Source organism: Pipistrellus hanaki (assembly GCF_964339955.1).
Source record: "Pipistrellus hanaki genome assembly, chromosome: X".
Classification (NCBI taxonomy): domain Eukaryota; kingdom Metazoa; phylum Chordata; class Mammalia; order Chiroptera; family Vespertilionidae; genus Pipistrellus; species Pipistrellus hanaki.
The window spans coordinates 87268802-87286400 of NC_140524.1; the positions used below are offsets into that span (position 1 = coordinate 87268802).

At 36.1% G+C, this 17599-nt stretch overlaps 1 protein-coding gene across 1 annotated transcript in view; it reads right to left on the reverse strand.

Annotated features, from left to right (window-relative positions):
* The window catches only part of IL1RAPL1 (interleukin 1 receptor accessory protein like 1), a 1280256-nt gene that overhangs the window by 300663 nt on the left and 961994 nt on the right, over positions 1 to 17599 (reverse strand). Inside the window, exon 6 of the mRNA XM_084869596.1 lies at positions 12000 to 12074. Coding sequence (XP_084725722.1) covers positions 12000 to 12074 — 75 coding nt within the window. The remainder of the gene's footprint in view (positions 1 to 11999; positions 12075 to 17599) is intronic.

The window sequence follows — 17599 nt, forward strand, 5'->3', positions numbered from 1 at the left end:
GAACTTAAGCCTTTCTCTCATGCTCATTGTGGTTCCAGATGTAGAATTAGGAGGTATTTTCTGACCAGACTATTTACCAAAGACTTATTTCAATGCAGATGAATTTGGGAAAATAACATTCTTTATCAATGCTTTTCTTTTTCATTATTCAATGGCATCATACATGCTATAACTAGATTTTACAAATTTTAGCTGCTAAACTAAAAATAAATCCTTAGTGTTTCTGAGAAAGTAACATTGATCTTGTGTGTGGGGGATTGGGAAAGAGACCACTTATAGAGAGTTTGCTGTGAGGCTCAGGCTTTAAAACCTTCTGGATACTCTATGCATTGCCTTAATCTGGCATGTTTTGGAGCATATATTTGGGCACATCTGAAAAGGTGGATGTTTAGGCATTCATAAAGTAGCCAATCAAATTTTATCACTTATACTTTGATATTAAAAAGAAAATAATTGTCTTCTGAAGAGAAATGGTCTTCGAGATTTGGAAGCATATGAACGCCCCAATGTAGGATTCCTTGCTACTGCTTTTCCACACCTCCCTACCATTTCCCTCTCCTGCCTTCCTCTGGAACCTCAAGGCCAAGCCTCCCTCCCTGTGCCAAAACCTCCAACTGGTAAGTGGCTGAAGCTGAAAGTCCCATGTTCTGGGTTTAGAGAATAAAAACAAATCAAAGCAAAGCAAAGCAAAACAAAACAAAAAAGAAAATAATTATTAAATACTAGGGGCTCCGTGCACAAAATTCGTGCATGGGGTGGGGGTGGGGTGTCCCTCAGCCCAGCTTGCACCCTCTCCAATCTCAGACCCCTCAAGGGATATTCAGCTGCCTGTTTAGACAAATGGGCAGTCTGACATCCTCTCACAATCTAGGACTGCTGGCTCCCAACTGCTCAGATGTATGCCTTCCTGATTTCCCCTAACCACTTCTGCCTGCCAGCCTGATCACCCCTAACCACTCCCATGCCAGCCTGATTGGTGTTTAACTGCCCCCTGCCAGCCTGTTTGCCCCAACTTCCCTCCTCTGCCGGCCTGGTCACCCCTAACTGCCCTCCCCTGCAGGGTTGATCGCCTCCAACTGCCCTCCCTTGCTTGACTGATCACCCCCAACTGCCCTCCCTTGCAGGCCTGGTCCCTCCCAACTGCCCTCCCCTGCTGGCCATCTTGTGGTGGCTATCTTGTGTCCACATAGAAGCAGGATCTTTGACCACATGGGGGCAGCCATCTTATGTGTTGGAGTGATGGTCAATTTGCATATTACTCTTTTATTAGATAAGATATTTGAATACATTAAGAAAAAAGAAGTGGTCAGCAGACTGATATAATAAGAAAGGCCATATAAATTGAGAAGTATCAAATTTCAAAATGCCCCCCTTTCAATTTGGAAATAAGAACTCTCATCACAGTTATAGCTATGGAAAAACAAATGTCAGCATGGGCAGACATTGTAGTAAGATAGATTTCAACAAAAGCATGGCCTTCAAAGTATCTCCCTTAAGAAAATAAACTCTTTTGTCAAAATTGAACATGACTTATTTTAGTTCCTCAAATATTCCATCCTACCAAGTAAATTTTGAAAAACTAGATTTAAATGGTGATTCTGAAGCTGGTGAATAAAATTTAATATTTCCTCAGTGGGGGCAAAAAGTCACAATAGGGACATCAGTTTCCTCTGACAGACAAGGGGAAGTCATATGATGTGATGGATGAATGATCATTCATTCCTCTGGGTTAGTTAGAAACACCACTTGCAGTTTCATGTCAAGGAACTTCATCTTATGAAAATGTAAAAATCTGCACTACCACAGAGAAAAGTTATAGGGATGATTATTCAATTACAAAGAATTCTTATATAAAATTATTCACCACAGAGTTTCTTTAAATAGCATATTTCCCTTGTGAGCATAAATCTTTCATTGATCATTAGCTGCTTAAGAGACACTGGGGTACAGAGTCTCTTAAAACTGATGTGTTAAGCTACTACTAACTAAAGATTAAAGAAATACCTTCTCTAAAATCATGATTATTCAATATACCCACAAATCTATAGGAGCACACTAAGTTGATAGAGTAAGGTATGGTTAAAATGCTATGTGTTTTAGCATTAAACTAAAAACATTGTTATCCTATTTGCCTAATTATATGCAAGAACAAGTTATTTTTCATGAAAAGACCATACTTTTGGAAGGCTCATTATTTGGCCAAAATTCAAGAGAAAATTTATGGATGAAGAACTCCCTTTATATTCAAATTTTAAATGATGTGAGTCTTTTTATAGTTTCTGTTTTAATGAACATCAGTCATGTGGCACACACTATTATTCTGAAACTCTTTCAGTATTCTACACCATAACATCCTTTGATAGGTTTATTTCTGATAAATTGACATTTACTTTGCAAATTCAGGAGGAGTTTTATTAACATAGGATACTCATTGTGTTATTCTATGTTAGTAAACTTTAATCATAAAGAAAGACTCAGAAAGCTTTGTGATAACAGTGCTTATCAGAGAAAAATCAGTATCCCATATAATAAAAGCCTAATATGCTAAGTGTCTGGTCATCTGGTTGTCAGGTCGTCAGGTCGTCAGGTTGTCCGTTCAACCATTCAAAGCATAGTAAGCTAATGATATGCTAAGACCACTCAACCCCTTGCAATGATGTGCACTGACCACCAGGGGTAGACAATCAACCGGTCAACCAGTCACTACGTCATACACTGACCACCAGATGGCAGACGCTCAGACCAGAAGGTTAGCTTTCTGTTGGGGTCTGGTCGATTGGACTGAGCAAGACAGGCCAGATACGCCCTAGAGCCCTTCCGCAATCCCTCCCCAGCTGACCAATCTCCCGTGTCCCTCTCTGGATCCAATTGTGCACTGGTGGGGTCCCTTGGTCTGGCCTGCACCCTCTCATACTCTGGGACTCCTCGGGGGATGTCGGAGAGCGGGTTTTGACTGATCCTGCTCAACACAGGAGCTGTCCCCTGGTGGTCATTATGCTCCCCCAGGGGGAGTGCAGCTCAGCCAGAAGCTGGGCTCACAGCTGGCAAGCGCAGCAGTGGTGGCAGAAGCGGACTTAAGCCATCAGTCGGACATCCCTGAGGGCTCCAGGACTGTGAGAGGGTGCAGGCCTAGCTGAGGGGGACCCCCCACAAGTGCATGAATTTCATGCAACAGGCTTCTAGTTTTCCTATAAAATGAATATGAGTATTGCCAAACCTTCACAAAAAAACTTGAGAGGCATAGTGGTTTTATGATTTATTTTGTAAAATTATTTTCATGTTCATTGTCTTGAGAAATATTATATCTGGATTTCCTTGGTTTAGAAAAATAATTTTCACTCTTACTTTCTTCTTGATGGTCATTTATAAATTTGTTTGGTATAGTGTCAATTACATGGTCATTTTTTAAAGGGTAGGAATCATTTTCTTCTTTTACAAATATATACTTACAGTATGTATTTGGACAGACTTGTGGAAGAATTAAGTAATCTAAAATAAGTAATTTATTTAAGATAAAGTTTCATTTAACTATAAAATTTAGTATAGTTAGTGTGTTCTTAGAGGGGAGATGGACATTACTGACTAAAATATAATGCGTCCTATAATGAAGCCATGTCAGCTACCAAAGTATGATACTCTAGAAAGAATATAAGCATGATCCATCATTGGCATTCAAATTGCATTTCAGGAACCTTCTATATAAAGCATCCTATAAATAGCATTAAAATAGCTCAACTACTAGCAGCAAGCATGTATTGACTATTTAATATAGACCAGTCAATGTACTAATCTTTACATGCATTATTTCATTAAATACTCACACTAACTCCATAGATGCGTGTATTATTCTTGTGTGGTTTATTTTTTTATTGATTAGGAAAATAAGAGCTGTTTGTTCAAGGTTGCACCAGTAGAATATGTGGCAGAGCTGGACTGTTACCCAGATCTGTCTTATAGAATGGCTTGAACTTGGAACTACAGTCATATGCTGCCTCTTTATTGCAAATAAGATAATAATAATAATAAATGATAAGTTTGTTTTTATAAATTTTGAGATATAAAAACTTGTAGCCAATTTTGTTTCATTTTCTCATAGTTAAAGAGAAGGATTTGACTTGATAACTACCCAAAACCCCTCCATTCCCTAAAGTTCTTCATTCTACACTCATGAAGGCTTACACAATGCCACGGCTCTAATCACAAGTGACAAATCACTGAAAAGGCAAGAGTAGTGTTAGAATTTTCTCTGTCTTCTTTTCTGTTTCCCTCTGCATGCCATCATATATCATGGAGGTGGAGCATGACAGGGTCTGGGGGAGCATACACAGGGAGGGGAGCGGTTTGCTCAATTCTTCTCACTCTGAGGCAAAGTGGAGTTTGGAACTCAACACACAATATCTAATTTCTTAACTGGTCAGTAACAAAACAGTATTCTTAATGCTGTAGTAAAAGAGCAAGTGCATGAGTCACATCAGCGCTCAACAAGTTATACTAGAATTAGACCAGGAGTTGGAGATTACAGTGGTCTTGTAGCACTGGTTTTGTGACAACACTATTTCCTGGGCCTTTTTGGTCTTCCCATCTTCTCTCACTTCTGGTCCTTTTCTTCAAAAAAAAAATTATTATTGAAAGTATTACATAGGTTCTCCTTTCCCTATCATTAACCTCTTCCAGCTCGCTCCCATACCCGCAGGCCATCACCACTCCATTGTCCATATCCATGGGTTATGCCTATATGCATACAAGTTTTTCTAAAGTAAGAATAAGTACACTCACTTCCATTACCTCTATTCTGGTTTTAATTCATTTTAACAAGTGCTTCAACTGGTTTTCAAACTGTCAGATATCAATGGCCTTCAGTAATTGTTCTAACCTCCATTTCTATCTTTCTTTGGGTTTCAAGCCTTTCCTAGCAGTAGGATTTAAGCACTTTATACTTACTGGTAAAAGAAAGTTCAACTTATACTTAGATGGCAATTTTTAGAACAAACATGCAAAATTGCATTTCCCCACAACCAATTCCTCCTCTCTAGCACTAAAGAAAGGCTTGGATTTTGAGAATTTGTGGAATTCATATGTTAGGTAATAAACTGATCTAAGAATACTAATAGCTCATATTCATTAAATTATCATTTATTAAAGGATATGAAATATTAACCAACTACTAATATGAAAAACATTCCTTTTCAGGTTAGACTTATACTTTTTAAGGTGATTGTAGTTTCAAAAGTAAAATATCAGACTACAACAGCTGTCAAGATTTATTACTTTCATTTATCATGGCATGATAAATTTGGACTGAGGAGAACTAAGCACCATTAGTTTAAATAATTATAATAGCAGTGTGTATTTTCCTTTACATGATTTAATATGACACACATTTATCCAGAAGCTCTCATTTATATCTAATAAGCTTTATTTCAGGCAATAGAACTATGCTGCTCTGCATGTCTTCCTAAAGTGGGCAACAATTACATCACTTTTCATCTAAAACTTGGACTTTGGATACAAATCTTTGTATACAGAGTAAAAAGGCAGATATATATTTCATTAGTTCATTAGTAAAAATATGTCTTATATATTCCATGTAGTACAGTAAAACCAAAGTCAAATAGCATTACATTTGCTCAAGGCAACCAGAGTAATTGTGGATGGAAAAGTCTAGTCAAAGCTGACTTCCCTACCTCTGCAAAGGAAAGTCAGATTTGTACCAATTGCAGATCTCAACAACAAAGTGTTTTTTTTTTTAGCACCTGTAGTACTGTATGGTACTTTCAGAATTAGGTATCAAACTCAATGCTTGAATTGTTTTGTTTCCAATGTATTGATATCAACTGCTTCTTTACCCAAAGAAGCTTCCCAGTTTGAGTAAGATAGAATAGTCACTATTCAGTAAAAGGTACGTTTTTTTTTTCCTTCAAGAAAATAGCAACAATGAAAATATAGACCTAGATAGCAAATGTTATGGAGCTATATTTCACTTCATACAATAATTACTTAGATGGTCTCCTTGGATTGAAACCTCAACTAGCATATTTATAATAAAACACATCCCATGCACAATATATGCATATACACAGTTCTAGAACATATAAAGCATTAAAACGGTGCTTCAATACCTAATTATTTTAGCACAGTGAATTAAAAATATAATTTATATGACAAGGAATTTTCCTATCAAAATATGGATCAGGCTCTAGTATATAATGAATGAACTTTTTCCCCTCAAGGAACTTAAATTTTGCAAATAATAATATAATATAACAGGGCAGGGTATGTTAGTTAAGTTCTAGTGTGACATTTTATTCTAACTAGCTTGTAGTTAAAATTGGATAAAGTTACATGTATATGTGTCCCTTTACCAAGATGAATGTTTAAACATTTGAGGTTTCAATAACATCATCAACCACTTTCCTCTGCATGTTAAAATCTGCTGAATCCCCGTAATTTGCTCGGTTACAGAAGTGTTTGCTTTTTAACAAATTTAGCAAACAAAAGTAAATACTAAAGAAAAAGATGAATACTGCCTGGAAGTGTATTCAGTTCGGTTTCATTATTTTCTCTTGCAGAACATTTGGAAAAGTGTGCCTTTTGTTGAATGTACATCTCATCATAAATTAGTATTTATTGACATTCCCTGTGCTCAAAGTACATCACAAAATTACTGTGTACTTTATTATGAAATAGAATCTACAGGAAGTACTCTGTTGAGCATTAAAATATCCAAAAGAAGAAAATAGATGGACATTATAGACATTTGATTAAATGTTTATATCTCATCAACTGTAAACATTTATCTAAATGGACTAGGTTTATATGAAACTCTCCAAATGTGGATAAACCCTGGAAAAAGAAGAAGAGAGAGACCACTTATAATCAATGAGTGAAGAGATAGAAAAAGAGATAACAGGGGAGGAAGAAGCAATTCTGATATCAAAGAAAAGTCACTTTTCCTTCAAGAGTTCTATGGTACAAATATATTATTTTCTTAATTTTATTAAAGACTAGAGGCTTAGTGCACAAATTTGTGCACATCTAAAGGAAATTAATAAGAAGGATTATTTTAATATTGCTACTCACCCTTTCTCTATAATAAAAGTGTCAACCAAATTCATAATTGACAGTGGCAATGGAAACACACATGTGTGATTGGCGCCAGCAAGAGCTTTATATATATAGATAAACTTGCTTAATTAGACCTGCTTTCTGATTTAGCTAAACTTTTTCCAGCCCAACGAAACACCCCAACTTCTCTTTCAGGCAATTGTCAGAAACACAGCAGTAAATATCAACATGAAGCAAATTATTATTGTAGATCTTGCAGGGAGAACAAAAGGTAAAATGTTTAACTGCAGCAGTGTTTGACTATATTCTGTGCAGTGAGAAAAACAGAAGTCATTTTCAAATTCCACCATTTATTACTTCTTTTCAGTCAGGTCAAGTTTCCAAACTTTCTAAATCTCTGTTTTCTGGCTAATGAAAATAAAATAGGATTCTACCGAGTCTCCTATCTACCTACTCCAAAACTTCTGTGAGGATCAAATGAGATGAGGCATGTGAAAATCCTTCACAGACATTTGGTTACACTGTAAAATGTTTGCACCTTGCTAAAAGCAAGTTGTGTTCCTGGGCAGAAGAAACTACAAGGAGGCTAGGTGCTAGGGAGAGGAACCCGGGCATTGCTATGTGAAGTTATGACCGGGAGCCCACAGCCACCGTTTCTGGGTTGGGTTGGGCTCTGGGTCGAATTTCGTGCCATGGGGTCTTGGCAACATTGGCTGCGATTCAGTGGGCTGTGGCTCCAAGGTTGTGGCAGGGTCTGTGTCCCACTTGGGGGGAGCCGAGTGGTGCTTTGTTAGTACCAGGTCAGAGGTGCCATTTATTTGTAAATGGCCAGAATGTGTCAAGGTAGCTCCTGCATTCAGTGTCAACCCCCTGGTGGTCAGTGTGCCTCATAGTGATGGGTTGAACAGTTGGAGGGGCACTTAGCATATTAGCCTTTTATATAAAGATTAGAGAGTTATCACACACATTGTATATTTCTATGGAGAGATTTTACAACATCTCTACTAAGAATTTTATAAATATATAGCAAGAAAGTTAAGCAAAATTATTTTGTTTACCCAGTATTTTTCTTTTTCGGAATCTATTATGTTAAATGAATCAGAGTCACAGAAAAATGTATAGATAAAGATCACTGCACCATTATTCATAATAAAATTTGAAAAATCAAAATTTCAACTATTTATGTAATTATGGGATAGCAGGTATCCATTAAAGGATATTTTCTGAGAATATATTTTTTCTAAATATCACAGAGAGGAAGGGAAAGAGAGAGTTAGAAACATCTATGAGAGAAAGTCATTGATCAGCTGCCTCCTGCATACCACCCACTGGGGATGTGCCCGCAACCAAGGTACATGCCTCTGACTGGAATTGAACCCGGGACCCCTCAGTCCGCAGGCTGAAGCTCCATCCACTGAGCCAAACCGGTTTTGGCTTCCTGAGAATATTTAATAGGAGTGAAATGTTTATACAATGTAAAGTAAAAGAAACAAGATTATTTTCTCTTTTTCCCCAAAATTTCTACTATTAACCGTTATAATTATTTTTAAAGCAAAAACCAAAATTTAAATAGTGATATCCATATCTCGATAAGGAATAATAATTTTAAATAATGTGTTTCACTAGGTCAAGGGTGAAATGGATTTCTACTCTCTGAAAGTCTGGTAATGATGAATAAAACACCCTCTATTCTGGAAGGTTCTGAAAATGGGCTCCTGACTATAGCAAGAAGGACACACTTCTGATTGACATTCTCAGGGCTTACACTCAGCAAGGCAATGGTACCTGTCTTATGATTCCCTTAAGGTACAGATGCCTGAAAGGACTAAGTCAAGATAATCTCCTGGACTGAACTTCAGAATTGTGCAGTGTGATTTCTGGGCCTTTTGCCCAAGAAAGTGCTGTCCATATATTTGCTGATGCCTGAACATTATTTAAAAATAAAAAATTCTTTTTTTTTTCACATTAGAACACACAGTTGCCACTTAGAAATACTATTTTGTGACCACAGGTTGATTGATATTCAAACCCACCTTTTTGTGTATTGTATATGAACTTAGTTACTATTTTGTTGTTTTCCCTAAGTAGTTTGATTTTTGTGTCTTTTGGAAAAGTTTAAATGACCACCATCTTTTGAGAAGGTGAAGGAACTGCAAGAAAAGGAGGACACACAGGATAAAGAAAGAGTAAGTATGGCCAGCAAATGGCAGAGAAAGGAGAATTTGGAAGTGAAGACAAATCCATGCATTTCATGATTTTTCAATCACTATTAATGAGTTTTATATATTTTCAGAGAAACTGTAGAACTGCTAGATTTGCAATTACCAAGGTCAAGTGGATGTGCGTTAAGTTAGCCAGGATGCTCAAGTTTGGTCAACAGACATGTACCAACTGAACTTGTGTAAGTTCTGATGATTGTTCTTATAACTCATATGGTAGTTGTTGCTGTTTTTTATCCTCTGAAGTCAAGATTGACTCAGTTTAGGGCAAGTCTGAGTCAGACTCCTTAGTACTTGGCCAATAAACTTCATTTGGGGATTCTCACCTTCTCATAACCCCTTACAGGTTCCCTGTCACTGATCCTGGTTACCATCTTTACTTCCACCCCATGATTCTTCACTGACTCTCCTTTATTATGATATCACATTTGAGCCTGTTGAAATATATATCTTTTATAAGTCTGCAAAGGGCAAAAATTAATTATTCAAGGAGGGGGAAAATCAAAGTACTTATGGTAGAAAACAAATATATTTTAGGAATCTTGACTCTTTTCTGTCCTTGATATTATTTCTTAGTTTTACTTATTCTTTCTGATCATATGTTTAGCTATCCCAATACTATTGCAGTAACATTATAAAGGAATTATTTCAAATCAACTGATACTCAAAAATCCAATGATTAAGGTTATTTTATTCTAGGCACTGAGAACTAGAATCAGAAAATAAAACAAAACAAAAGTTGTATATAGAATCCAAATTCCAGGTTCATATCTCAAGTTTAATTGCTATTTAAAGAGAAGTTATGTTCCTGGAAGCAGTGACAATATAAAGGAATTAGAGTATTTCCTTGAGCATTTTGATGACAGCCATTCCCATGTTTCTTCAAATGAATATAGTTAACCCTTCACATTTGCATAATAATTTTCATATTTTAAAATTTATTTGATTAGTTATTGTGTAAGAAAAACTAATTTTTAAAAGGAAAGGTTTACAAATTATTTCATCTTGTAAAACATTTTAGTGGGAAGAAGAGAATAATATGATTTATTCCAAATTCAGAGAAAAATGTAAGAAATCCCAATGGGCAGCCATCAATCATGAAATTATTTTAATTATATTGTCAAATAAATAGATACAATTAATTTCATTTTCACTATGTCCATTATTGACAACTGGTACCATAAACAACTCATTTTGGGCCCAAGATTTTATAATTTTGCATTAATCCTTAGAAGTACATCTTCCTAGGAGTTACATAAGGGTCTGCATGAGCATGGCCACTTATGATAATTTATATGTAAACATGTTTTTAGAATGTAACAATCAAATCTAATACTAGTATACCGCAATATACCATAGCATGAGTAAAGATTGTGATACAATTTTAAACTATTTGTTTGTTTCATATCTAGTACCACTTTAATGCTGCTGGTAATCTTCTATTTCAAAATAAAGATAATTATAATATACTTGCATATATATGACATTAATTCAAAGGTTTGAGCTTACCATCAAAGAAGCATGTTAATACCATAACTTGTATAAATCCCACACATCTTCTTTCCTCAAGATTAGTAAATATGTGGATTTCCAATGTTAGAAATCCAATGACTAAAATAATTGTACAAGTTCTAAAACCATCATCATATCTTTTTGCACTATTACTTTGGATATGCTATTGGTAAAGATTATTATATCTGTAATCTTCATTTTGAAGATGATTTACAATTTAATACAAATTCTAACTCCAAGAACAAAAATAACATTGGTAAATTTCAGAGATGGGCTACCAATTCCTTTTTAGTTGCATACAATAAATGGGTTTCTACTCTCAATGGCTAATGTAAGAAAAAAATTTTTAACAAACAAGAATGTATGGTTAAATTCACACTATTACCAATCCTTTATATCAAACCACTAAAAAATAATAATTTTCTTTTAATGTTGATTAGATAGGCATGCATGCAATATTTCAAATATAAATACAAACTAAAATAATATCATTAAATGTGCTATGCATATTTATAATTAAGATGGGAAAGTTTTCATAATTCGGTATAACTGACTATAGTTCAACCAGATTCAGAAATTCTAGACAAAACTCTAAAGTAATTATGTTAGTATTCTGATTTATAGACAATTTGATATATTTATCAAATCATAAACTGTCAATGTTCTTAGGTCATGTCCCAAGCCTATTAGTCCTTTAACCAAAAGCCACTTGCTCATATTTTATTAATATATTATCCATAACTTAACTAGCATAATGTCCATTATATTTGATTAACTAAACATTATTTTAACTCTAATAGTAACATTGATTTTTACAAATCTATACCTTTCCCCTCAATTTTCAAAAACTGTATTTTAGTGTAATAATAGGTAAGTCAAATAGTTGCATATTGCCTGCTTTAAAAGCAATTCAAGCTTTATAAAGTGACAATATAACACCATCAGTAAAACCTTCAGCCCATCTCATTTCCCAATTGCCATGTAAATGACACATGAGATTTTACATTCATATATACAACTTGGTCTTAATGGATGTGCTGTAGAGGGTGAAATGGTCTATGTTTGCTGGTATTTTCTAATTTGGCTCCCTTTACATATACGTGGGATTAGCTCAGAGTGTTAAATCAGTTTACAATATAGGCCTAATTGACTGTCAGGATGTATTGAGAAAAGTGTAATAATTGGAATTAAGGAATTACTCACCCAGCTGAGCCTCCTGAATGGTCAGTTTACTTTCCATAGGATACAAAAGCTTGGGTGGCTTATCAGTCAGAGGAGCTGAAAAACAACAATAATAATAATGACTATAGTTATGCTATATGAACTGAAGGAAGGAACACAGTTTATTTTCTTAAATAATTTTCATTATCAGAATAGTGTCAAAGCATTCTACCACATAATGACTTACATATTGCAGCCAGTGCCTTTGAATTAAAGAGCTATTAGATTGTATATGAGTCAGATATAACATTTCCAAATTGACAATCACATGAGACTACTAGTATTTAAGTACTGCATCATGATTGGTCAGTCTTTAAGAACATATGACTATTTTACCAAATCTTTTCAATTTGCACGCCGCCCCCCCCCCCCACACTTTTATTTTTTTTTAATTTTTTTTTATTGTATTATTTTTTTAATATATTTTATTGATTTTTCACAGAGAGGAAGAGAGAGGGATAAAGAGTTAGAAACATCGATGAGAGAGAATCATCGACCAGCTGTCTCTTGCACACCCCCTACTGGGGATGTGCCCGCAACCAAGGTACATGCCCTTGACCGGAATCGAACCCGGGACCTTTCAGTCCACAGGCCGATGCTCTATCCACTGAGCCAAACTGGTCCCAGCTAAAGCATATTTTACATTTACTCTGTTAATTAAAGTTATATATCAGACATTTCAATGATTTCTTTTTACATAAAGTTACCTCATTATTCTTACTCAAAATGCTTAGTTTTCATACCCTGGATCACACTGCCTCAAACACATAACTTAGTAATTAGATTTAGTATTATAAATAGGGTAGCAATGTGGGATTAAATTAATACTAGTACAAGCTGCATAATCAAGCATGCATACAGGTAATTCTCCAATATCATACTTTTAAAAGATACTTCCCATTTAGTCAAAATCCCTTACTACCATTATCTATTACATTTTATAGTATTTATTAATAATTTGTATGAAATACTCTCTTTGAATTTTAAGTTTCTATACATTTATACTATGTGATCATCAATTCATAAATTATCAGCCTACAGATCTAATAGTTTACTATTGAGCTTCTTGAAGACAGGTTTCCCAATGAATACTGCATTCCCAGCTAGATTAAACTATCTGAACTTTAGATAAATAGCCAGTTCTTCTTCACTAAGCCTCCCTTCCCACCCTAGAAGATTGAATTGCCCAGGTCCCTCGAAACCTGTCATTGCAACTTCCAACTTTAGCAAGTACAAAAATGATCAATTTAGGAATGCTGAGCTAAATGTTTCTATTTTGAGAGTTTCTACCTTCCTTGCCAGGACATGCCAGTTTGGTTGATAACTGGAAGGCTGATCTAGCAGTGCCAGAAGTTGGCCACGGGTCCTCATTATCAGAGGATTCAATAATTCAATGTACTTCAGCAACTCACCCTCATTTTTCTTTAATAGAATAAAGACAGGGTGAGTTTTAAGAGTCCCTGTTTGGGAGACCAACCATACATAGGATCAACTGCTATTTTTCATAACTAATTGAATGCATTATTCATTCAAAAATATAAAATGCTCATGTGGCTTCTCCACCCCAACCCACCCCCTATGCACATGGCATAATGTTGCATCCTTAAGACCCTTCATACTATTCTCATGCAGCAACTCCAAGTAGCATAGAAATTGTAGAATGTTGGAGACAGATAAAATTATATACTTATTAAGTTATTTTATTTTAAAACTAGAGGCCCAGTGCATAAAATTTGTGAACTCAGCGGGAGGGGGGTTCCTCAGCCCAGCCTGTGCCCTCTTGCAGTCTGGGAGTCCTTAGTGAATGTCCAAATGATGGCTTCAGCCTGCTCCCTGTGAGCCTGGCTTCTGGCTCCTGTGGGAGCACACTGACTACCAGGGAGCAGCTCCTGAATTGAGCATCTGCCCCCTGGTGGTCAGTGTACGTCATAGTGACTGGTCGACTGGTCAACTATCTGCTCTCTGGTGGTCAGTGCACATCATAATGAGTGGTTGATCAGCCTTAGCATATCATTAGCATGTTACGCTTTGATTGGTTGAACAGATGATTGGATGACTGGACACTTAGCATATTAGGCTTTTATTATATAGGATGTGTTCCCTAAGCCCTGATTTCCACAGTGACACTCTGGACAGATGGAGTAAAGATAGAGATAAGTGGTGTTAAATGGGGCTTACCTCCATACCTTGTCATATTACCCACCCCTCTCTGACAAAAGTACCTTTGCCTTTGTTGTACATCAATATTTCACCCAAGATTTTAATCAAATGAATTTATTCTTATATCTATGGATGCATTAATAAAAAATGTGAGATATATATATATATATATATATATATATATATATATATATTTATAAATAAATAAAATGGAACAACACTTTTATATATAAAAGCCTAAACAACCAGCCAACCAATCGACCAGCTGGTAGTTATGAAGTGCACTGACCACCAGGGGACAGATGCTCAACACAGGAGCGGAAAACCACAGGTATGGAAACATGGAACAGACTGATGAATCTCTGACATCCCCTGAAGGGTCCTGGACTGGAAGAGTGTGTAGACCAGGCTGAGGGACCTCACCAGTGCATGAATCTGTGTACTGGGCCTCTAGTAAAAAAAAATAAAATCCTGAAAATTGTGACAATATGGATAAACTTCAAAGATATTATGCTAAGTGAAATAATTCAGACAGAGAAAGAAAAATATCACATGATTTCATTAATATGTGGAGTTTGTAAAAAATCAAAACAAATGAACAAAAAAAGAGACTCAAAACAAAGCAACTTTTGGTTGCCAGAGAGGAGGAGGGTGGAGATATGGGTGAAGAGGAGAAGGGAAATATAGTCAATGATATTGTGATAACTTCGCATGGTGACAGATGGTTATTAAACTTATGTGGTGATCACATCATAAGATATATAAATATCAAACCACTATGTTGTAACCAATGTTATCTCAATAAATTTAATAATAAATATATATATATAAACCACTATGTTGTATTGCTGAACCTAATATAATATAGTATGTCAATTATACTTTAATAAAAAATTAAAAAGATCAATTCAACTGATGTATATTGAACACTATAGTGTGCTAGGCATTGTGATGTGGGTTTGAATAGCTTGGTTTCTGCCCTTATGCCCGATTTAAAGTGATCAAAAGTAATAATAATACTAAAAAAAGTAAAAGATGCTGTACATATTAAACTCCCTTGTTTTAAAGATGAAGAATTTGAGGTGCAACTAGAACAACTGGCTGGTCGAAGGTAACAGCAAATTCAAGCTAGAGGGCTGGCTAGATCTTTGCCTCCCAATTCTCTGTTACCTATTCCTTGAAAATTCTGTCAAGTAACTACCATAGCACTTAGCAATCTGTTAGGAGAGCAAAAACATTTAACTAAGTAACCATAACCTATAGAAGAGTACACTTACTGTGCAATATATCATCTACAAATGTCACGTTTTGATATGCTATAATGGGGATCAGTTAGGTATGTGTCTTGTATGATTCACCTGTGCTTGATAAAAGTGAAAGGAAACTCCCAGCATGACAGTTGAATTACAGATCTGACATACTCGCAAAATGACTGTGAAAAGCGGTGACCATTGAAGCTAAGATGTAGCTCAGTTCTATAGTCAATTGAGGATGAGAAATTTTGCTGCCACAAAGCAAAGAGCATGCGCTGAATTATCCATTATTCTAGTGCTGCTGACACTTTATGGTGTTTAATAAATATGAGTTGAATCAAATTTATAGGCAACAACTGGGAAACAAATACAGAAATGGTAATGATCAAAGTCAACACATACACACACACACACACACACACACACACACAAACACAAAGCCCTCTTTATTTTCTTCACTAAAGGCCCAGTGCACAAAATCTGTGCACTGCAGTGGGGGAAGGGGGCTGTCCCTCAGCCCAGCCTGTGACCTCTCACAGTCTGGAACCCCTTGGGGGATGTCTGCCTTCCAGGGGGAGCACAGTTCAATAAAAAACTGGGTTCTCTGATCCTTAGCGCTGGCCCCACCCCCTGGTGGAGGGGGGATAATTGGGGACCTGGCCAGACAGGAAAGGGACCTTGGGAGGTTGAAGTGCTATGGTTGTGCCCTATCCCACCTCTATAGAGGCAACGGGATTGTACAGCCCCCTCTCCTGTCGCCTCTGCAGCTGCCTCTGTGGAAAGCGCAGCACCAGGGCCAGGACTACACAGCCCCCTCTCCCACTGCCTCTGCAGAAGGGGGTGTGTTGAGACCACCATGGCTGGTCTAGCAGTGCAGGCTTGCTGGCCCCACCCCCTGCCCACTGTTCATTCCAGAAGGTCATACTGTAGTCTGGTCTAATTAGCATATTAACTTTTATTACATAGGACTGGCAAAAGTGGATCTGGAAGGAAATTCCAGCAAATGACTTACAGTAAAAAATAAATAAATAAATAAATAATAATTAGCATCAGACCATGACTAGATCAACAGACATTTTATAGCAAAAGAAAACACCACCACACTTCCCTCTCCCTCTCCCTTTTTCTCTCTCTCTTCCTCTCTCTCTCCCTCTTCTTCTCTGGCATACACAAACATGGAGACACACATAGATACTGCCTGACTAAACTGAAATCATTGAAAAAGTAAAGAAAATCCAACAGTAGTGACATGGAGCACAGGTTGATTTTAAATCCTGATCTTGTTTTTATCCTAACAAGAAAAAAACACAATTATAATAGAGATGTTACTCTTGCTAAGTATATGTTAAAATAATCCTATGTATCCACCATCAAAAGCATTTTCCAAGGTCTCACTTTATTCTTCAGAACATCCTATTGACAACATTAAAGCTGATATGTTTCTTTAAAATAAAATCAGATCTTTCTTACAGAATTACTAATATAGCCCAATTGACAAAACCATTCTTCAGAGGAAAAGGGGGATTACAGCTACCAGTTAGAGAAACATCTAGAAGTGGGTATACATAAAGTTGTGTATAGGACTGGTTCTTTTTTAAAATATATTTTTATTTCTTTCAGAGAAGAAGGAGAGAGAACGAGATAGAAGCATCAATGATGAGAGAGAATAATTGATTAGCTGCCTCCTGCATGCCCCATAGAATCAAACTGTGACCTCCTGGTTCATAGGTCAACACACAACCATTGAGCCATGCTAGCTGGATAGGACTGATTCTTTATTTTAAGGTTCCCTGACTAATCTTAAAGGTATATAGTCATTCCTTTTTCCCCCATTCCAGGTGCACTTGAGTTATGAAACTGAAAAATGGGATCTCACCTTCCAAAAACAAGTGACAACAGACCGGGGTAATGGGGCCTGTAGTATTAAAATTTTCTAATGTTTTTAAGGAGAGAAATGTTAGATATTCAGAATGAAAATACATTTTTCTGTTGATTAATTACTTCTCTACAATTTAATTTTAGTCCCTTAAATACTAATCCCTCAAATACTACTGAGAATACTCAATGTTTCTTGGATACCTGTAGTCTTCCCACCACAAAATTTATTCTTTTAATATCATAGATATCTTTCAAAATGTATTTTAAATAATACTTTCTCTGCATTGTGTC